We start from the raw sequence: 20,424 nt of genomic DNA on the forward strand, positions 1-20,424 counted from the left end.
ATCTCTCTGTCTCTTGCTCACTCTTTCTGTAACTCTACCTTTCAAATACATAAATCTTTTTTTTTATTTTTTATTTTATTTATTTATTTTTTAACAGGCAGAGTTAGACAAAGAAAGAGAGATAGAGAGAAAGGTCTTCCTTCTGGCCAGCGCCACAGCTCAATAGGCTAATCCTCCGCCTACGGCGCCGGCATCCCAGGTTCTAGTCCCCATCAGGGCGCCAGATTCTGTCCCAGTTGCTCCTCTTCCAGTCCAGCTCTCTGCTGTGGCCCAGGAGTGCAGCAGAGGATGGCCCAAGTGCTTGGGCCCTGCACCTGCAAGGGAGACCAGGAGAGGTGCCTGGCTCCTGGCTTCGGATCAGCGCGCTGCGCCGGCCACAGCAGCCATTGGGGGGTGAACCAACGGAAAAGGAAGACCTTTCTCTCTGTCTCTCTCTCTCTCACTGTCCACTCTGCCTCTCAAAAAAAAAAAAAAGAAAGAAAGAAAGAAAAAAGAAAGGTCTTCCTTCCATTGGTTCATCCCCCAAATGGCCGCTACGGCCGGCGCGCCCCACTGATCCTAAGCCAGGAGCCAGGTGCTTCTCCCATGCAGGTGCAGGGGCCCAAGCACTTGGGCCATCCTCCACTGCACTCCCGGGCCACAGCAGAGAGCTGGACTGGAAGAGGGGCAACAAAGAGGAGCAACCGGGACAGAATCCGGCGCCCTGTCTGGGACTAGAACCCGGGGTGCCAGTGCCGCAGGCGGAGGATTAGCCTAGTGAGCCGCGGTGCTGGTCCAAATACATAAATCTTAAAAAGAAAACAAAACGTATCTCTCCCTACACTAAAAAGAAAAAGTTAGAACCCCTTCTAAAACTATCAAAACCTCTCTTTTTTTTTTTTTTTTTTTTGACAGGCAGAGTGGACAGTGAGAGAGAGACAGAGAGAAAGGTCTTCCTTTTGCCGTTGGTTCACCCTCCAATGGCCGCTGCGGCTGGCGCACTGCACCGATCTGAAGCCCGGAGCCAGGTGCTTCTCCTGGTCTCCCACGGGGTGCAGGGCCCAAGTACTTGGGCCATCCTCCACTGCACTCCTGGGCCACAGCAGAGAGCCGGCCTGGAAGAGGGGCAACCGGGACAGAATCCGGTGCCCCGACCGGGACTAGAACCCGGTGTGCCGGCGCTGCAAGGCGGAGGATTAGCCTATTGAGCTGCGGTGCCGGCCAAAACTATCAAAACCTAAAAAGTAGTTTTGCCTCAAAACTTTGAGTCTTTATCCTTTCCAAATAATTAAACATTCTGCGGGAATCAAAATGCATCACCTTTAAAGAGATGAGAGAGTAACTTAGGGGAGAATTTTATTTGAACTATCTTCTCTGTAATACATCCTTTATTTACAGAAACACACAAGTTTAATTTAAAAAAATGTATTACTTTTAAGGAGAAGGCACGAATCAATAAAATTCTGATCTACCGCACCACCATCTTCTGTGAGAAACTACTTAAAAATGCTCATTTTTTCTACACCACAAGAATCTTTTGAGTGCTTAATGGTCAATCTGTAAAACGCAAACCTTCAAACTGCAGATTCTGAATAGATTCGACACACTTTTTAAAAGATGTCAGCACACCCAACCTTCTGTCATGGTTTTATGACAAGTTCTAATAATGAAATCACTATTACACCACTGATAGTCAACATAGAAACACTTGTTACATTACACAGAATCCTCTGGCCTGGGAGATACCAGCCCTGAAGAAGTGGCTCTGAAACCACTGGTATGCACTACGGGACTCAGTAAGCATTTATATAGCACATTTACATCTGCCAAGGGCTTCATAACCTTTTTATTAGCTGTTTCCAGTCCAAAACAACCTATGAAGAACTTTACAGAAGAGGAACCTAGGCCCAGAGAGGAACCAAAGAAAACGAAGCGCACCCCAGAGGAACTAACACCATGCCAGCTCCCTCCAGACGCCGGCCCTCTGCAGCACGCACCCTGCCAAAGTAAGTTACCCCGGCGCACGACCGAGAGCGAAGCCCTGCGCGGACGCCCGCACGCCTCCCAGCGCCAGCACCCACGCCGGCTTGCGTTCTCAGGCACCTCGATAAGGAAGTCAAAGTCTCACGACACACTGGCAGCGGCTAAATATCAAGGGGTTCCGTTTGCTTCTGTTTTTTCCAAAAAAAAAAAAAAAAAAAAAAAAAATGAAGCGGATAAGCAAAGCGGTTCAAACGCCAGGCGTCCAAGTCAGGTCCTGCAGGCCCGCCACCGACAGCAGCGGCCCGCGGACGGCCCCGCCGGACCCCGCGCCCGGCGGAGGGGGCTTCTCCCCTCAGTCGCGGTGAAATCCGCGAGTCCCGGAGGCTGACAGACACCTGAGCCGGGCCCACTGGAAGATCCCGTTTCTCCCACCTCGGCGCTAACATCTGAATGAGAACACACCGCACCCCGCTTCCCCAGGCCATCGCGCAGCACCGCACCCCGACTCCTCAGGCCACTCATCCCACACTTCCGCGCCCCCTCCCGCCCGTCTCCCGGGGCCCGCTCCGTGACCCACATCCCCGCACCCCCGCGGCACTTCCGCCCCGGGGGCTCGCGGCTCCACCGTCCACGCAGCCCCCGCCCCGGCTTTGTCTCCCGGCCCCCGGCCCGCGGCCCCACGGCGCCCCGGCCTCGCCCGGCCGGCCCCTCCCCCCGCTTCCTCCGTCCGCCCTCGCCGCCCGCGGCCCCTCCGCCCACGCCCACCCCGCGCCGCGGTCCGCCGCGGGCCTTCACCTTGTCCATGAGCTTCCAGCACTTCTCCACCATCTTCTTGTCCACGGCGCCCGGCGGATGGGGGCTGAGGTGGTGGTGGTGGTGGTGGTGCGGCTGGAAGGCGTCTTTCATGAGCCCGATCAGGCCGCCCGAGCCCGAGCCCCCGGAGCCGCCGCCGCCCCCGGCCCCAGAGCTCTTTTTCACGTTGCCGGCCATGGCTCGGGGACGCTCCCGGGCCCAGCCGGCTCCGCTCGGCTGCGAGCGAGGGAGAGAAGGAGGGCGTGAAGGAGGGGCCTCTCCCGGCCGCCGCCGCCGCCGCCGGCTCTCCGGGCCGAGGGAGGAGCGGCCGCCGGGAGGGGAGTGGGCGGCGCCGGGAGAGCGCGGGGCGCGCCCCTTCCGAGAGCGCGAGCCCGAGAGCGGGTGCGCGCCGGCGGCCGAGCAGCGAGCTCGCGGAAGCGGGCGGCCGCTCAGGGCCCGGCAGCGACCCCGCGCACGAGCCGCCGGCGTGCCCGCAGCGCCGGGAAAACCGCGGCCAAGTTTCCGCGGCCGGCGCCCCCCGCCCCCGCGCCACCGACTCTACCCCCGGGGGGCGGGCCGGGGCGGGGCCAGCCGAGCCTTGGCGCCTGCGCCCTCTGCTGGACAAGCGGGGAACGGCGGCCGGGAGGGAGGGAGGGAGGGACAGCGCGGAGTCTGCGCACTAGGCCAGGGGCCGAGCCCTCGGTGCCCAGGATGGGCTGGAGGTGGTGGGCGCTCCGGCCGTGGGTCCCCGGCGTGTCTGAATTAGGGCAGGTGACCACGGAAAATCTCTTCACATGAGGCCTTCTCCCTACGCCTGCACGATGAGGAAGTTGGGCCTAGAGTTATTGGCTTCTTCAGATGGTGGGAAAATGGTGGGGGTGGTTTCCCCACCCACTGGTATTTAAGAATCTTCACTAAGAAGCGACTGGGGGGCGCGCGCTGTGGCGGCTGCATCCCACATGGGCCCCAGTTCAAGTCCTGGTTGCTCCACTTCCGATCCAGCTCCCTGCTAATGCTCCTGGGAGAGCAGCGGCAGATGGCTCAGGTGCCACCCACGTGGGAGACCTGGATGAAGCTTCTGGCTCTCTCCAGCTCTACCTTTCAAATAAGTGAATAAAACTTTTAAAAAGGAAAACGACGAGGAACACGCGCGCTGCGGGCTGCTGGATGCCGTCCCTAGGCCCCAGAGAGGCTTGCGACACTCAGGCCCTCTGACCTCGTGCAAGCAGAGTTCCCTTTTTCGGTTCTCGCCCCCTCTGCTCCGCAGAGACTGGTTCCCTTTCTGGGACTCGCTCCCGGCTCGGCACCGCACCGCAGGTCCGGCGGGCCCGCCCCCAAAGCTGCGAGCCCGCGGCAGCGCGGGGGACAGAAGGCAGCTCCAGGCACTTCCACTTCTCTAAAAGTTCCGCTGGGAGAACTTCGAAAATAGGAACTTCCCTTCCAGAGGGGCCCCGCGCCCCGCCCCGACTCGCTGCGCCCGGCCTCGGCTCTGGGCGCTGGCCGGCGCACGTGTGTCTCGGGCTCGGCTCTGCCCGGCTCCGCCCTTCCGCGAAGCCCTGGACAGCCGACCCGGCCTCAAGTAGTTGTCATGGGCTCTGCAGGAGAGGACAGCGTCTTAGAACTCAAGGGCCTCGCAGCCGGACGTCCTACTCTTGCTAAGCAATCGCTTTTATCTAAGATTGACTTTGGAGTCAGCGTCACTTCCTATTAATCAGTAGAATGCCCTTTGATCAGTTCGCACCTGGAAACAGAAGCATCCACCGAGGGATTCCCCGTTATCTCCAGAATAAAACTCCCGTGGGGGTCTAACTGCAGAGTGAGCCCCTTCTACTTCTATACGATTCCCTGATCCGTATGTCCCTCAATGGGGCACTCACTGCACCACAATTCTTTCTCCCCACCACTACGCAGAGCAGCCTGCCCGAAGTGTGCACCTAAAATCCAAGCCACTCTTCAAGCTCCACTTGGAATACTGTCCTGGCCACACATTCCAGCTGCAAGCAACCCTGCCCTCTCTGATTTGCATACCCACTCATGTCTTACACCCATTGCGCCTTAACATGTGCAGTGCCGGCTGGCCTTTGGATCTTCTGCAGTACCTAGCGCAGTGCGCATGCAGGAGGCTGTTTTTCAGAGTCGGACGATGTTCAGCTAAGACAGGGACCTGTGGAGCGGGTGTGTGCTTGTCCAGGTGTGCACTACACATTTGGCATATAGTGAGCTCCAGTGAGCTCTGCATGGCCTGGAGATGGATCACGTTCATTTTGCTTCCAATGCAGCACATCATGTTTCTTCTAACCTATGTATGGCTGGTCTGTCTTACTTGAATCAAAGAGAAAGAGTGGGCTTTGGCTCCACTGTACCTCTTCAGAATGCCCCATGGGTAGGCTCCGTTCAGGACAGAGTCCTACAACAGTGAGCTTTCCAAAGATGGGGTTCATGCGAAAACAGCAACCTTCTTCTCCCAACTTTTATTTGGCTTTTTTTCAAAAATGTCCCAGAGGGGCCCGGCGTTGTGGCGTAGCAGGTTAAGCCACCACCCGCAGTGCCCAGTTCTAGTCCTGGCTGCTCCACTTCTGATCCAGCTCCCTGCAAATGTGTCTGGGTTGTGGTAGAGGCTTGGGCCCCTGCCACCCACGTGGGAGATCCAGAAGCTCCTGGCTCCTGGCTTCCGAACAGCCCAGCCCCGGCTGTTGTGGCCATTTGGGGAATGAGCCCAATGGGTGGGAGACCTTTCTCTCTGTCTCTCCTTCTCTCTTTCTATAACTCTGCCTTGCAAATAAAAAACAAAAAATGTCCTAGAGCTGGTGTTGAATTGTTGATCACGACGTTATTCCCACTCTGGGTTTTGTTAGAGCTGGTTCATCTGGTGCCACTTCACCCCAAACCACATCCTCCTTCTGCACCTGAACGTCAGTTAACTGAACGAACTTGGAAAGGAAATGCCCCTCTGACACGACACGGTGCTTGTATCCCATAATCCTTAGCCTCGGGATAATTTCCTTCACCAGCTAAAGGAGACACACACCGTTCCATGGGAAAAGTCCCCACAGGAGGGGCACAGGAACCCACACTGAATTTCAAGGCAGAGGGAGGTGGTTCTGGAGGGAGGATAAATGGAAAACACGTTTCAAGATTAGAAGAAGCCGGCAGCACTGTGGCACAGTGAGCTAAGTTGCCAGCATGCCACTCCTGAGTGCTAAGAGTCCAGGCTGCTCAGCTTCTATCCAGCTTCCTGCTAACGCGCCTCAGAAATCAGTGGAAGGAGGGCCAAGTGCTGGGGTCCATGCACTCACATGGCAGACCTGGATACAGTTCCTGGCTCCCGGCTGTAGCCCGGCCCAGCTCCAACCACTGCGGCCATTTGGGAAGTGAACCAAGGGATAAATATTTTTCTTTCTCCTTCCGACACACTGCCTTTTAAAAAATGATTTATTTATTTACTTTCAAAATCAGAGTTACAGAGAGATCTTCCATCTACTATTTTACTCTCTAGACAACTGAAGCCAGGAGCTTCTTCTGGGTCTCCCACCTGGGTGGCAGGGGTCCAAACACCTGGGCTATCTTCAGCTGCTTTTCCCAGGCCATTAGCAGGCAGCTGGATTGGAAGTGGAGAAGCCAGGACATAAACCGGTGCCCCCATAGGATATTGGCACCGCAGGGGGAGGCTTTACCCACTATGCCATAACACCAGCCCCCCACCCACCCACCCAGTGCCTTTCAAATAAATAAAAATAAAACTTTAAAAAAGTTTTGGGCCGGTGCCATGGCTCACTTGGCTAATCCTCTGCCTGTGGCGCCAGCATCCCATATGGGTGCAGGTTCTAGTCCCGGTTGCTCCTCTTTCAATCCAGCTCTCTGCTGTGGCCCGGGAGGGCAGTGGAGGATGGCCCAAGTGCTTGGGCTCCTGCACCCGCATGGGAGACCAGGAGAAGCACCTGGCTCCTGGCTTTGGATCAGTGATGCGCCGGCCATGGTGGCCATTTGAGGGGTGAACCAACAGAGGGAAGACCTTTCTCTCTCTCTCTCTCTCTGTCTATAACTCTACCTGTCAAAAAAAGAGTTTTTAGATTTATTTATTTATTTATTTGAAAGATAGAGTGCTGCTGTGGCCTGGGAAAGTCCTTGGGTCCCTGCACATGTGTGGGAGACCCAGAAGAAGCTCCTGGCTCCTGGCTTCAGATGGGCACAGCTCTGGCCATTGCAGCCATCTGGGGAATGAACCAGTGGATGGAAGATGGCTCTCTCTCTCTCTTCATCTGCCTCTGTCTCTCTGTAACTCTGCCTTTGAAATAAATAAATCTTAAATAAATAAATAAACTAGAAGAAAGAATAAAACTATTAAAAAACACAATAATGATTTCAAAGGATTATATACTTTTTTAAAGATTTATTTTTATTTATTTGAAAGACAGAGTTACAGAGAGAGGTAGAGACAGAGAGAGAGTGATGGTTCACTCCCCAGATGGTCTCAATGGCCAGAGCTGCACCAATCCGAAGCCAGGTTCCAGGAGCTTATTCCGGGTCTCCCACATGGGTGCAGGAGCCCAAGGACTTGGGCCATCTTCTACTTTCCCAGGCCATAGCAGAGAGCTGGATTGGAAGCGGAGCAGCCAGGACTTGAACCAGCGTCCATATGGGATGCCGGCACTGCAGGCAGGCAGCGGCTTTACCGACTACACCACAACACTGGCCCCCTGACAGTCCCTATTCCTCAGACTCATTTTTCCCAACCACTGTGACTCTAGCGAGATGCTAGGAAGTACCTCAAAAAGGGACTCAGTCCCACACTGCCCAGAGATAATCCAAAATAAAAAACCTTGTGCAGATACTGTGGCGTAGAAGGTTAAGCCACTGCCTGCATGGCGGGCATCCCATATCAGAGTGCTGGTTTGAGTCCCAGCTGCTCCACTTCTAATCCAGATTCCTGCTACTGCGCCTGGGAAGCAGCAGCTGATGGCCCAAGCATTTGGGCCCCTGTCACCCATGTGGGAGACCTGGATGGAGTCTTGGGCTCCTGGCTTCGGCCTGGCTCAGACATGGCTGTGGTTGGCATTTAGGGAGAAAACCAGATGGACGATCTCTGTCTCTCTCTGTATCTGTCGTTCTGCCTTTCAAATAAATGAAATAAATCTATATAAAAAAAAAATTTAGCAGACTTGGGAATACAAGCGAGTCCACTAGAGGGAGCCCCAACCAACTCTATGGTACAGGGAGCCCCTCAAGGTAGTTTCTGAAAATCAACCACCTAAAGGCAATAGATTCAGTGGGTGCAATAAGACAGTCATGTAAATACCCAGTCAAGACCCAGGACCTTCAGAATTTACCAACTCCGTGATGTAAAAGGCAGGAAGCAGGCTAAACCAAGTTAAATAGCTTCCACCTCCAGAGAGGGGGCCTGTGCTGCAGTTTTGGTCCCTAACCAGTGTCCATCCCGCCAAGCCAATACCCCAGAGTCTACGGGTCCTCACTCCTCTGTGTCTCATTTTTCTGGAAGTCTGCCCCAGCACCTGCTCCTGCACCCTGCAGAATGCCTTGCCGAAGGGACGCTTCCGGTTTCAGCACAAGGTCATCTTGCAATAGGATCTCAGGATGTGGATCGTCCAAGACGGCTGCCATCACGCTTTTCCTCCACATCCGCACAACAGTGTTGTCTCAGCCGTGCAAATCTGTCATTTCTGAGTCTCCAAATGACAGCACCTACGTGGAAGTGAATCACAGCTAGTTTGCTCCAAAGCCCTTTCTTTTCAAACTATGCTTAGGATTTGTGGATGAAAGGAGAACTACCTTTCCCAGACCTTGGTCTTTTAGGCATTGTGAGTTGATCTGGCCTATTGCACCTTCTCATGAACTCCATGTTGCTCAGTTGCCTGGGCAACATGCAACCTCCAGAAACCCAACCTTCCAGTTCTCAGTCCAGCCCCCTGAGGAAAATGTGCTGCCTTGGATTGGCTCCCAGGACGCAGGCTCCTCCTCAGGCTCCTAGCTTATTGGGCCTTCTCTCTGTCTCTCCCCACGAGTGGCTCACTCTACAGGGAGACCCAACACAGGCAAGAGAGGGTCTGACAAGTGGTGGAGGTGAGGTAAGGATGAAGGCAAGAGGGAGGGGACAGCTATGGGAATGTATCTTCGCCAAGAGAGCTGAGAGTAACAGCTTTCTGTATGCAGTGTCTTCCCCACTGACCCCAGCCCCGCCTGAGGCTCCAAGGAGACCGGCAACTGAAGCTTCTGGAAAGTAAAGGTTTGTGGGAAATGTAATTAAAAGACAAGCTTATTTTGGTGCAAAAAATTCTTCCAAGTATATTTGAGGGATGTTCAAAAAGCTCATAGAACATGTGTATTGTGAAAAAAAACTGTGGGCCGGTGCCGCGGCTCACTAGGCTAATCCTCCGCCTGCGGCGCCGGCACACCGGGTTCTAGTCCTGGTCGGGGCGCCGGATTCTGTCCCGGTTGCCCCTCTTCCAGGCCAGCTCTCTGCTGTGGCCAGGGAGTGCAGTGGAGGATGGCCCAAGTGCTTGGGCCCTGCACCCCATGGGAGACCAGGATAAGTACCTGGCTCCTGGCTTCGGATCAGCGCGCAGGCTGCAACAACCATTGGGGGGTGAACCAACGGCAAAGGAAGACCTTTCTCTCTGTCTCTCTCTCTCACTGCCCACTCTGCCTGTCAAAAAAAGAAAAAAAAAAAAAGAAAAGAAAAAAGAAAAAAAAAGAAAGAAACTGTGAATGGATTTAACTGTATTTTCTATTAACTTTTTTGTTCTTTTGTTGTTGTTGTTGTTCTCATTTCTCCCTTAATTGTAACTATGTTGAGAGTCAGAGAGAGACCGACAGAAAGACAGACAGAGGCCCCATCTGCTGGTTCACTCCCCCAATTCCCCTAATGGCTGGGACTGGACCTGGCCAAAGCTGGGAGCTGGGAACTCAGTCCAGTTCTCCCAAGGGGGTGGCAAGAATCCACCTGCTTGAATCACCCTGCTACCTCCCCGAGTCTCTGCAGCAGGAAGCAGAAGTCAGGCGCTGCAGCCAGGAGTGCAGCAGGCACTCTGATATGGACTGTGGACGTCTTGACCACTAGACCGAATGCCCAGTCTGTATCCCACGAACTTTCTAAAGTACCATTCGAGTGCCAGTTCAAGTCCTGGCTGCTCCACTTCTGATCCAGTTCCCTGTTAATGTGCCTGGAAGGCGGCAGAGAATGGGCAAGTCCTGGGGCCCCGGCACCCACGTGGGAGATCAGGGGTCCAGACTCCTTACTTCTGCCTGGCCCAACCCTGGCCACTGGGGCCATTTAGGGACTAAATCAGCAGATGGAAGATCTCTCCTTCCACCCCCTGCCCCAACTCTGGCTTTCAACTAAATAAATATTTTTTTGAAATAAATAAATCTTTAAAAAAGAAAGACTTGTGTCTTTAAAACAAGAGAAAGGGGCAGACTTGGAAAGCAGACTTCTGACCCTCCCAAGACTCCTGGTTCAGGATCCCCTTGTCCAGATTTGAAAGCAAGGTCCCCTCCCTCCATCAGGACAGCAAGGAAATGCCACCCAAGACCAAACAGAAAGGCAGGAAAGCCGGCGTGCAGAAGAAGAAAAAGAACCCAGGGCCGGGTGAGTCGTCGTGGGTGGGGGTGGGTGCCCGTTTCTCTGGGTTCTGAAACAGAGACCAAGCAGAGGCCCGCAGCACAGTCCTCGCTGTCCAGATTCCACGGAGCTGAGGAATGGGGGAATGGTCACCCACGCCCTCCCTCGAGACCGCCCAGCTCTGTGCCTCCCCACTGGTCACCCATATGTTGAATGCCTCATCTGTGCTGGGCAGGGAGCACACGGTGCATGCTGAATGGACTCTGCCCGCAGGGAGCCCTCAGAGCTGGCTCAGGACGGAGTCCAGGGCCGGGGGCGGGGGTCATGTAAGCTAAGGCTCTGTCATTTGCCAGGACAGATGTGGAGGCCGAGTCCAAGCACAGACAGCTGGTGCTGGAGACGGAGCTGCTCCGAGACCGGCTGGGTAAGAAGGGTGAGCTATCTGGGACCACAGAAGCAGAGCAGTGGGGGCGCTGCTGTGTCCTGGCGGGACTGGACGTTTGGAGCCACGGTGGAAGCTACGCCAAACCCTAACCATCCCCTAGTGGAACAGGACAGGGAAGGCTGATGAGGGACGCTATTATTTACAGCCAGAACATGGAGGGAGGTTTTACTCCTTAGCAATGAAAAGCTCATGAGATCCTAGGAAAATAAAATGACCCAACAACCTGGAGAGACAGAAAGGGGCGGGCATTGTGGTGACATGGGTTCAGTCACCACCTGCGACACCAGCATCCCACTGGCTGCTCCACTGCCAGTCCAACTCCTGCTAATGTTTCTGGGAAAGCAGCCGGTAATGGTGCAAGTACTGGGGCCCAGCCCCAGCCATAGCAGCCATTTGGGGAGTGAATCAGTGGATGGACAATCTTTCTCTCTCTGTCTCTGTCTCTCTCTCTCTGCCACAGTGCCTTTCAAATAAATAAAATAAATACTTAAAAAGAAAAAAAAAAACAGAAAGAGAAAGAGAAAGAATAAGAGGTGGGGTGCCCTGCCCCCAGGTGTCTTTTATTTTTAAGATTTATTTATTTATTTGAAAGTCAGAGTTACATAGAGAGAGAAGGAGAGAGAGAGAGAGAGAGAGAGAGAGAGAGAGAGGTCTTCCATCCACTGGTTCACTCCCCCAGTTGGCTACAATGGCTGGAGCTGCACTGATCCGAAGCCAGGAGCCAGGAGCTCCTTCCAGGCCTCCCAGGCAGGTGCAGGGGCCCAAGGCATTGGGCCATCTTCCACTGCTTTCCCAGGACATAGCAGAGAGCTGGATCAGAAGTGGAGCAGCCAGGACCTGACTGGTGCCCATATGGGATGCCAGCACTGCAGGCAGTGGCTTTACTCACTATACCACAGCACCTGTTCCAGCTACCACCGGATTTCTAGAGACAGGAAAGGCCATCCAGCCCTCTGGGGCTGATTCAGCGGCCCTCAGCAGGCTCTGAGCAGGGCTCCGGGACCGCTCGCAGCTCTACAGGGGGAAGGGGCCCGTCGAGCCAAGGCTTCTGAAGAAAGGCTGAAGCAGAGGTTGCAAGAGTTGGAGGCTGAACTGGAAGAGGCCCGCAGCGAGGGGAAGGCCGTATATGCAGGTGCGTGGTCGGTTCAGCAGCTGGGCAGGACACAAGGGCCTGGGAGAAGATAAGAGGGGCTTCTGACTGCCGGGCCCGGTCTCAGCCTTCCCTGCGTAGCACAAAGCAGGCAACTCCTGGTGGATGCAAGGAGGCCTCTGGGCTCGCAGGCAGGGACCTTCCAGGGTGCCTGGGGCCAGTGTCAGTGCCAGCTGCACTGGGGGACACAGGACGCAGTCCCAGCCACTGTTTCATTCACTCAGCAGCAGTGAGCGGGCAGATGGGCTGGGGCCCTGATCCTAAGCCGGAGTGGGGAGGCGGCCTGGTGTCCTTCCCTTTCCCCAGGTGTCCAGGGTCTCCCAGCATCCCAGGATCACAGGAACTGAGCAGTTCCTTGGGCTCCTGTCTCCTGGACCACACAGTTCCTTCCCGCCCCCAACTCCTTGCCTTTCTCCATCCCTCCTCCATCCCTGGCCGTCCACCGTCCTCCCTCCAGAGATGAGTCGCCGGTGCAGGGCCCTGCAGGAGCAGATGGAGAGACGCAGCAAGCAGCTGGAGGAGGAAGTGAGGGGTCTCCGCAAGCAGCTGGGTAGGTGCCCCGCCCTGCCCTGGGCCTTTCCTCTCCAAGGGAGGCTGACAAGATCCAGGTTCAGTGCGGGGGCAAACTTAGGTCTTCTCCTAGAAGGCTGCCATCGTCTTCCCCTCCCCCAACCTTGGCTCCCGCAGTGAGGATCAGGCAGAGGTGAGGACAGCATGCAGCTCACTAGGCTAATCCTCCGCCTGGGGCGCTGGCACCCCGGGTTCTAGTCCCGGTTGCACCTTTTCCAGTCCAGCTCCCTGCTGCGGCCCAGGAAGGCAGTGGAAGATGGCCCAGGTCCTTGGGCCATGCACCCACATGGGAGACCAGGAGGAAGTACCCTGCTCCTGGCTTCGGATCCGCGCAGCGCACAGGCCGTAGCAGCCTTTTCGGGGGTGAACCAACGGGAGGAAGACCTTTCTCTCTGTCTCTCTCTCTCTGTCACTGTCTAACTCTGCCTGTCAAAAAATAACAATAAAAATAAAAATAAAAATAAAAAAAGACCCTTTAGGGCAAAGTAAGGAAGAGGCACACCTCGCCCTATCCCCCCTTGCCTGGAATCTCCAGACCCAGCTGTCACCTCACTCCCTGCCACTGCCACGTCTCTCCAGGGCATATCAGAGCACATCAAAATACTCATGGAAAAATGGAATTACAGGATAAGCTTAGGTGCAAGAAACATTGAAAATCTATGCATTTTTTAAAAGATTTATTTATTTATTTGAAAGGCAGAGTTACAGAGAGAGAAAGAGAAACAGAGACACAGAGATCTTCCATCTGCTGGTTCACTCCCCAAATGGCTGCAATGGCCTGTGCTGGGCCAGGCCAAAACCAGGAGCCTAGAATTTCATCTGGTCTCCCACATGGGTGGCAGGGGCCCAAGTACACGGGCCATCTTCCAAAACCTTCCCAGACACATTAGCAGGAAGTTGGACCAAAGGTGGAAGAACCAGGACTTGAGCCAATGCTCCCATGTGGGATGTGGGTATTACAAGTGGTGCCTTAATCCACAGCACCATAATGCTGGCCATTATTTCCAGTCATATTTCCTTCTAACTTTCTGAAATATTCTTCATCTCCCTTCTCAGGTTAGCTAATTTTTACAATGAAACTAAGGGAAAATGTTAGGCTTCTTAACTTCTATATCTCTAAGGCCTACCACCTGGTAGATCCTTTTTCCTAAATAAGTGGATAAACTCTCTATATAAGCAAAAATATAAAAGCCAGGAAGCCTTTGCTTCTCTTCCCTCTTGCTTCTTGGCCCAGTCCTGGCTGTTGCAGCCATTGGGGAAGTGAACCAGAGGATGGAAGACCTCTTTCTCTTTCTCTTTCTCTTTCTCTCTTTCTCTTTCTCTTTCTCTCTTTCTCTTTCTCTCTTCTCTTCTCTTCTCTTCTCTTCTCTTCTCTTCTCTTCTCTTCTCTTCTCTCTCTTCTCTTCCTTCTCTCTCTCTCTCAATATAAAAAATTATTTATTTGAAAGACAGAAAGGAGAGTTCTTCCATCCACTGGTTCACTTCCCAAATGGCTACAACAGCCAGGACTGGGACTGGCTGAAGCCAGGAGCCAGGAACTCCATCCAAGTTTTCCAAGGGCCCAAGCACCTGGGCCATCTTCTTCTGCCTTCCCAGGTGCGTTAGCGGGGAGCTGGATCAGAAGTGGGACAGCTGGGACTCAAACTGGCACCCTGGTGTGGGACGCCAGTGTCACAGTGGTGGCTTAACCCACCACACCACAACTCTGGCCCCTCATTTGCCCTTTAAGATGAAGAAACTGGGGTAGGTGTTTGGTGTAGCAATTAAGATGCTGACTGGGTGGCCCACATGTCATTTTGAAGCTCCAAGGTTTGAGTCACAGCTCCACTCCTGCTACTGTGCACCCCAGGAGGCAGCAGCTGATGGCTCAAGTAGTTGGATTCCTGCCACTCACGTCAGACACATGGATTAAGTTCCTGACTTCAGTTGCAAGCATTTGGGGAGTGAACCAGCAGAGAGGAGCCATGGTGTGTGTGTGTGTGTGTGTGTGTGTGTGTGTGTGTGTGTGTGTGCAAGTGCCCACAGATGCCTCTCAAATAAAGAAGAAACTGGGGTTTAGGGAGACATGCGTGAGCTTACACGAACAGTGACAACCAGACTTAGCCCCCAGCTCCTCTCCAAGCTCACTACTCATAAACCTCAATGGACCTTCAGCTCTTTGCAGGGACTATGAGGAGGTCGCTGACCTGGGCGGAGTCTGAAATGAACACACTCAGAGCCTCCTTTTCAGGTGCCTTTGGAGACTGTGCAAGCACCAAATTCACCGTCCTGTCCTCTCCCATCCTCTGCTCTGCTCCCCAGAGACTTGCCAGAGGGAGGCTGTGGCTGCACAGGGGGAGGCAGCGAGGGCCCTCGGAGAGCGGGACCACACCTTGGCTCAGCTTCGGGCCCACGTGGCCAGCATGGAAGCCAAGTACGAGGACATCTTACACGTGAGCACCCCGCCACCTCCACGAGCCCCACAGGGTGATGACTGACAACCCGGGGGGAAGAGAAGAAAGGGACTCCAAGGGACCCCTGCTCTGTCCCTAGCACAGGCAGAGGGAGTTCCACGGTGCCCACTCCCTTAGACCAGGAAGAATGCTGGCAGGGAGAGCTCACAAGGCAGCCGCCCTCTCTTCCTGGGGACTGGGAGCTTGGTATCCGCAGGGCAGCCTGGACCGGCTCCTGGCCAAGCTGAGGGCCACCCAGCCCCAGTGGGACGAGGCCGCACTGCGACTCCACGCCAGACACAAGGAGCAGCTGCGCCAGCTTGGACTCAACCCCCTGGATCTTTGAAGCTGCCAGCCTCTGGGCTCTGGGACCCTCTGAGACCCCAGAAATAAAATATCCTGAAGGAGAACTCAGCTGAACCGTGGGCTGTGGCCTTTTGTCATAAAGGAGTGGCTTCCGTGGGGACACCTCTGTTCTGAGCATCCCGTCCCTTGATCCACAAGGCTGAGTGATGAGAGAGAAAACCGGCAAAGTCCCACCCCTTCTCCTACAGAAACTGGAGCCCAGCCCCCGAGCCTGGGACCTCCAGCTCCCTTTAAACCACTGCCCCATATCTCCACCAACAAAAACACAGGCAGTCCGATTTATGGGGAAAGGCCATTTAAATAACAGACACACAGCGTCCAGGGGCCAGCCCCCCCAGCCCGAAGGTGCCCACTCAGGGAGGGGGTTGCTGGGTCTCCCAATTCTTGGACCCAGAGAGTCCCAGAGTGGCACCTAGGTCAAGTCCCAGAGGGCTTCCAGCCCAGCCAGCCCCACAGCACCCCCTTCTCAGGCAGAACTTAGTCCTCGGGGTGCAGCCATCTACAGCCACCGAGGGACATCCCCCGGCACCTGAGGCCCCCGAGGCCTCTGCCCCAGCCCTTCTGCTGACAGCTGGGCCATGGCAAGGGAGGGGGCTCCCGGGCAGTGCTGCGGTGGGCGGTGTCCGAGTCCTCCAGCCCCAGCTTCCGGCTGAGTGACAGCATCCTTGCCACCACCTCGGGCTGGCTGTGAAGACACGAGAGGCCCTGGGAGATCTCGCCAAGCTGAGGCGCTCTACAGCACATCCGAGGGGAGAGCCCAGTCCTGCTCAGAGACAATGGCAGAAGGTTGTCCCTGGACCCTGAGTGTCCCTTCGCCCTGCCCCCACTGCCCCCGAATGTGCAGGAGTGGCATTGTTCCGTGGATTCTCTGCCCCCCGACCCCGTGACTTGAAGTCCCACCCTGCAGCCGTCCCACTCTGGCCTTCGCTGGCGCTCGCAGTCCCACCTGTCTCTTCTTGCTCACCTCTCCAGACCCGGGGGGAGTCCAGGCCTCCGAGCCCCACTGAGACCTGGCCGCCAGCTTCAGGCAGAGGGGTGGCTCCGCCTCCGCCAGCTGCTGAAGCCTTTGCGGGGTGCCATCTCCACCCACGGAGACCCCGTTCACCTCCAGAACCATGTCTCCCCTTTGCAGCCCTGCGCGGGCAGCGGAGCTTCCTGGAGTCACCTGACGGCACAGAACAAGGAAAGGCCATGGGGGAGTCTGCCGGGTGCCAGTGCTCTATGGCTCTAGGAGGGAGGGAGATGGGCACTGATCAGGAGGAAATGCTGGGAAGGGGGCTGTGCTATGCCGTCTACAGCAATGGCATCACACATGGGCACTGGTTTGAGTCCTGGTTGCTCCACTTCCAATTCAGCTCCCTGCTAATACACCTGGGAAAGCAGCGGAAGATGGCCCAAGTCCTTGGGGCCCTGCACCCATGTGAGAGACCTGGAAGAAGTTTCTGGCTCCTGGCTTCAGACTGACCCAGCCCTGGCCATTGTGGCCTTTGGAGAGTAAATCAGCAGGTGGAAGATTCTCTCTCTCTCTCTCTCTCTGCTTCTCCTTCTCTGTACCTCTGCCTTTCAGATAAATAAATAAATCTTTTTTAAAAAATGCTGCAAAGGACCCAAGCTCCAGGGGGCATCAGTCACCTGGGAGATAAAGAGAAAAGGCCCACTGGCCACAAAACTGAGTCGGAAGCCATAGCCACCGCCAGGCCCAGGGTACAGGAGGCACCGGCAGGAGCCAGGAGGGAGTGGAGGCTCGGCGGCATCTTCAAGGCACGCATCCTCGGACTCAACCAGAGCAGCCACGTGGGTGTCCTGGGTGGCGGTGATGGCCTCTGTGTGCTCCAAGAAGAGGAGTGGGGAGAGGCGCACCTGGAGGGCCAGAGCGAGCGCACCTGTGGCACCTGCGCCTCGCTCCTGGCTTCCCCCTCCCTAGCCCTGGCCCTCAGCACGCACCATTCTGAAGAAGCGGTCAGCCTCAGGGTCGACGACGACGAGAGAGACACAAGCGCCCTGTGCCCGGATCCTGGACACTGTCTCCTCGTGGCCCAGCCCCTCCACGCTCTCCCCAGCCACAGCCACCAGCCGGTCCCCAGCCTGCATCCCGGCCTTCTCGGCAGGCAGTCCTGGGTCCACCTCCCACAGGAACTGCCCTAGGGCAGAGACATCCTCACTGCTCCCCCCACTCACACTCAGTTCTACCCCAAGCCACCACAGGCATGCACACGGGGGGCGGGGAATACACACTTGTGGGGCCGCCCCAGGTTCACCTGCCCTCCCCACCCCCAGGACTTCCACTCACCAAGGCGACCATCAAGGCCCCTCTCCTCCCGGAGCAGGAACCCAAAGCCCTGAGGCCCTTTCTCCAGCTGCAGACATCGGGGCCTGGTGGGCAGTGCCCAGCCCTCTGCCAGGGGCGCAGCCAGGGGCATTCCCAGCTGGCGACACTGCTCCTCCACCTCTGGCCCTGCCACCAGCAGGGTCACTTGCTCTCCACTCTGCCAAAGCTGTAGGGACCCAGCAGGGCATCAGTATCTACTTCCTGGGTAGGGAGTGGAGAGGTGGGCACCTCCTCCCAGCATACCTCCCCAGGCACAAGGGAGAGGGAAGGATGGTGACCAGGTAGGAGGTCCCATCAGGGGATTCCATGCATGGGGGAGGAGTCTGCTTAAGGCAAGGGGCAGTGGCAGCCATACCTTCCTGCTGAGTTGGCTGTGAGTGAACTTCTCCACACTGATCCCGTCCACTTCCAGCAGCCGGGCCCCAGGGGGCACCCCTGCACGCTCAGCCGCTCCTCCAGCACACAGCACCAGCCAGAAAGGGCCCCGATGGCCTGGGACCAGAGCGGGAAAACTAGCAAGTTGCAGCCTGCCACCCCCACCTCCACCACAACCGCCCCGCCCAGCCCAGCCACTAAGCTCACCATGGGTGACACTGAAGCCAAAGCCACCCTCATCTTTCACTACGTGGCACAGCCGTGGCCGGACCTGGGGGCCCAGGGCAGGACAGAGGTGGGCGTCGTCCCCGTGCTGAGCTCGGGCCACATCATGCACGTGTCGCGCCACGACCGTCAGCAGCACCCGAGGGCCGCTGGCCCGGATGCAGCGCACCACCTAGTGGAGGGCATGGGAGGAAGTGTGGGCTGCCCCCGGGAACCTGGGTGTTCACCATGGGAACCAGCTCTCTAGAGGCCTCCACACAACCCCTCTGACCCTGATGCTCCTAAACCCCAGGCTGTGGCTGTGGGGCCCAGGAGGTGCCAGCCCAGCCTCACCTTTGCATAGTCTTCATGTTCCACGACGTCATTGTTCACCGCCAGAATCCGGTCCCCTTCCTGGAGACCCTGGCGCTGGGCAGAGCTGCCTGGGTCCACCCTGCACACCACATGCCCAGCCCTGCCCGCCTCCTGCTGCAGGTGGAAGCCAAAACTCCCGCCCTCCTCTCTGCTCAGCAGGCAGAAGCGAGGCCGTTCCAGGCTCCAGGGATCTGGAAGGGGAGGGAATGGGGGGGGGCAGGAGGAAAGGGGGAGAGGAGGAGGCGTGGCCCAAGTATAGGTGCACCGCGTGCCTGGCAGCCCCGCCTCCTGATGGGGCACGAGGTGGGCTCCCACCCGGTTAGGGGACGTGCAGGGGAAACCCTGGCCCACTCCGGCCTCCACCCAGTTACTGCCAACCACGGCTATCACCGTGACAGTGAGTGGTTACCAAGGAGATGAGAGGCTGTGAGGAGCTGTGATGGCTCCGGGAAAGGGGGGCGGTTGCCAGGGGGAGGGGATTACCAGAGGGGTCTCGGTCTTCAGCCAGGGAGAGGACAGGATTATCAATGCCCAGCTTTGGATTAAACTTAAACTTCCTGCAAGGAGGCAGGGGGAGGAGGTAGGAGGAGCTGGCGCTGCACGCAGGTTCCAGGCCGTACTCAGGTGCTAACGGCAACACAACAGCGTCCTGCCTTCGCTGCCTTCCCCACCTTGCCCCCGCCCTGGTAGCACTTACAGGGCTGCTGTGTCCTGAAGATCTGCGGGGCGAGGAAGTGGGTGAGGAGAGGCGTATTCCCACCCCACCCCCCAGACGTCCCTTCTGTGGTCAGGAACTGAAAGGAAGTAGGGGAAGCCCCAAACTCAGGACTCACCCCTCCATTTCAATACGGAAGGGTTTTCCTTCTCCCTGATGTCATACCCACAAGGGCATTGTGGCTCCGCCTCCCCACCCACCGCCCCCCCAAATCCTGGGAACATAAATCTGAGCATATCAGTACAGGGTGTGGGCCAGGAAGACAGCTGTGTCAGCGCCTTTCTTTTCTCCTAACTTCTCTTTGCCCCAGGGCTTCAAGTCCCAACATCAAGGGTGCCCGGGTCCCAAAACCTCAGCCTCCGTCTCTGCCCCCAGACTGCCCCCAAGTCCCCCTCCGGAGGATTCCTCACGGCCGCGTACCTGCAGCTGCCTTCATGGTTGGACCAGTCGCCCAGTGCTCAGAGCAGGGACAAGGTCCATTTCAACCAGCTGACCCTCCCACTCACCCCCTCCCAGGTCCCGCCTCCTTGAAGACGCTGCCTGGGAAGCAGTGGGGTAATGGTTAACGGGGAGGAAGAGTCTTATCCCCTGGGGAAGTGTGCGTGCCCTTCCTGCTGCTGTTTCTGGGCCCTAGCTGTCTTCGGAGCCCTGCAGCGGTCCGGGAGCCTCTCTGGGAAAGACAGGCAGGTTGCTGGTCACTGGCATTCAGCAGAGGGTAAGTATGAAAAGAGTGATGGGCCGGAGCCTGCAACACTGCCAACTCATGTGGATGGTGGTTCAAGTCCCGGCTGTTCCACTTCTGATCCAACTCCCTGCTAATGCACCTTGGAAAGCAGCAGAAGGTGGTCTAAGTACTTGGGCCTCTACACTCAAGCGGGAGACCCAGAAGAAGCTCCTGGCTTCAGCCTGGCCAGCCCTGGCTGTTGCGGTCATTTGGGATTGATCCACCAAATGGAACAGCTCTGTATTTCTCTGTCAGTAACTCTGCCTCTCAAAGAAGTAAATAATCTTAAAAAAAAAAAAAAAAAAAAAAAAAAGAAAAGAAAAAAAAGGCACAATAGTGTAGCCAATCCCGATCCTAATATCTTGTTCATGGGGCCCTCCAGTCCCCTCTGCCTCTGGTCCCAGTGCCC

At 56.3% G+C, this 20,424-nt stretch overlaps 3 protein-coding genes across 5 annotated transcripts in view; 1 reads left to right on the forward strand and 2 right to left on the reverse strand.

Moving 5' to 3' along the window:
* The window catches only part of CBL (Cbl proto-oncogene), an 88,542-nt gene extending 85,323 nt beyond the window's left edge, over positions 1-3,219 (reverse strand). Inside the window, exon 1 of the mRNA XM_051837710.2 lies at positions 2,758-3,219. Within this exon, the coding sequence (XP_051693670.1) occupies positions 2,758-2,952 (195 nt within the window). The 5' untranslated portion in view covers positions 2,953-3,219. The remainder of the gene's footprint in view (positions 1-2,757) is intronic.
* A 5,556-nt stretch (positions 3,220-8,775) lies between these two features.
* DRC12 (dynein regulatory complex subunit 12 homolog) lies at positions 8,776-15,341 on the forward strand. Its single transcript, XM_008250507.4, has 8 exons — positions 8,776-8,837; positions 8,923-8,995; positions 10,276-10,357; positions 10,689-10,754; positions 11,788-11,907; positions 12,383-12,475; positions 14,797-14,927; positions 15,145-15,341. Exons 3-8 carry the CDS (start codon positions 10,288-10,290, stop codon positions 15,271-15,273), a joined length of 609 nt encoding a protein of 202 aa, XP_008248729.2. The 5' UTR covers positions 8,776-8,837; positions 8,923-8,995; positions 10,276-10,287; the 3' UTR covers positions 15,274-15,341.
* A 230-nt stretch (positions 15,342-15,571) lies between these two features.
* Positions 15,572-20,306, reverse strand: NHERF4 (NHERF family PDZ scaffold protein 4). 3 transcript variants are annotated; one of them, XM_051837709.2, is made up of 11 exons: positions 19,712-20,306; positions 19,274-19,295; positions 19,060-19,133; positions 18,556-18,767; positions 18,205-18,394; positions 17,978-18,114; positions 17,584-17,788; positions 17,238-17,434; positions 16,926-17,153; positions 16,258-16,458; positions 15,572-15,978 (listed from the first exon to the last, which is right to left on the reverse strand). In XM_051837709.2, exons 1-11 carry the CDS (start codon positions 19,725-19,727, stop codon positions 15,793-15,795), a joined length of 1,668 nt encoding a protein of 555 aa, XP_051693669.2. In that variant the 5' UTR covers positions 19,728-20,306; the 3' UTR covers positions 15,572-15,792. The 3 variants fall into 3 exon arrangements, with proteins under 3 accessions (XP_051693669.2, XP_008248728.2, XP_017194146.2); XM_008250506.4 differs by having other exon boundaries at positions 15,572-16,056; positions 19,712-20,305; XM_017338657.3 differs by having other exon boundaries at positions 15,835-16,059.
* Between the last annotated feature and the right edge of the window lie 118 nt (positions 20,307-20,424).

This window comes from Oryctolagus cuniculus, chromosome 1 (assembly GCF_964237555.1).
Source record: "Oryctolagus cuniculus chromosome 1, mOryCun1.1, whole genome shotgun sequence".
Classification (NCBI taxonomy): domain Eukaryota; kingdom Metazoa; phylum Chordata; class Mammalia; order Lagomorpha; family Leporidae; genus Oryctolagus; species Oryctolagus cuniculus.

Excerpts from the sequence above, each read along its gene's own strand:
- DRC12 (XM_008250507.4), top strand. The coding sequence starts at position 10,288 with ATGCCACCCAAGACCAAACAGAAAGGCAGGAAAGCCGGCGTGCAGAAG. Across the intron at positions 10,358-10,688 it reads GAAAAAGAACCCAGGGCCGG|ATGTGGAGGCCGAGTCCAAG; the intron begins GTGAGTCGTCGT and ends TTGCCAGGACAG. Across the intron at positions 12,476-14,796 it reads GGGTCTCCGCAAGCAGCTGG|AGACTTGCCAGAGGGAGGCT; the intron begins GTAGGTGCCCCG and ends TCTGCTCCCCAG.
- NHERF4 (XM_051837709.2), bottom strand. Across the intron at positions 18,768-19,059 it reads TGAAGACCGAGACCCCTCTG|ATCCCTGGAGCCTGGAACGG; the intron begins GTAATCCCCTCC and ends CTCCCCTTCCAG. Across the intron at positions 15,979-16,257 it reads CTCCCCCCGGGTCTGGAGAG|CCAGCCCGAGGTGGTGGCAA; the intron begins GTGAGCAAGAAG and ends GTGTCTTCACAG.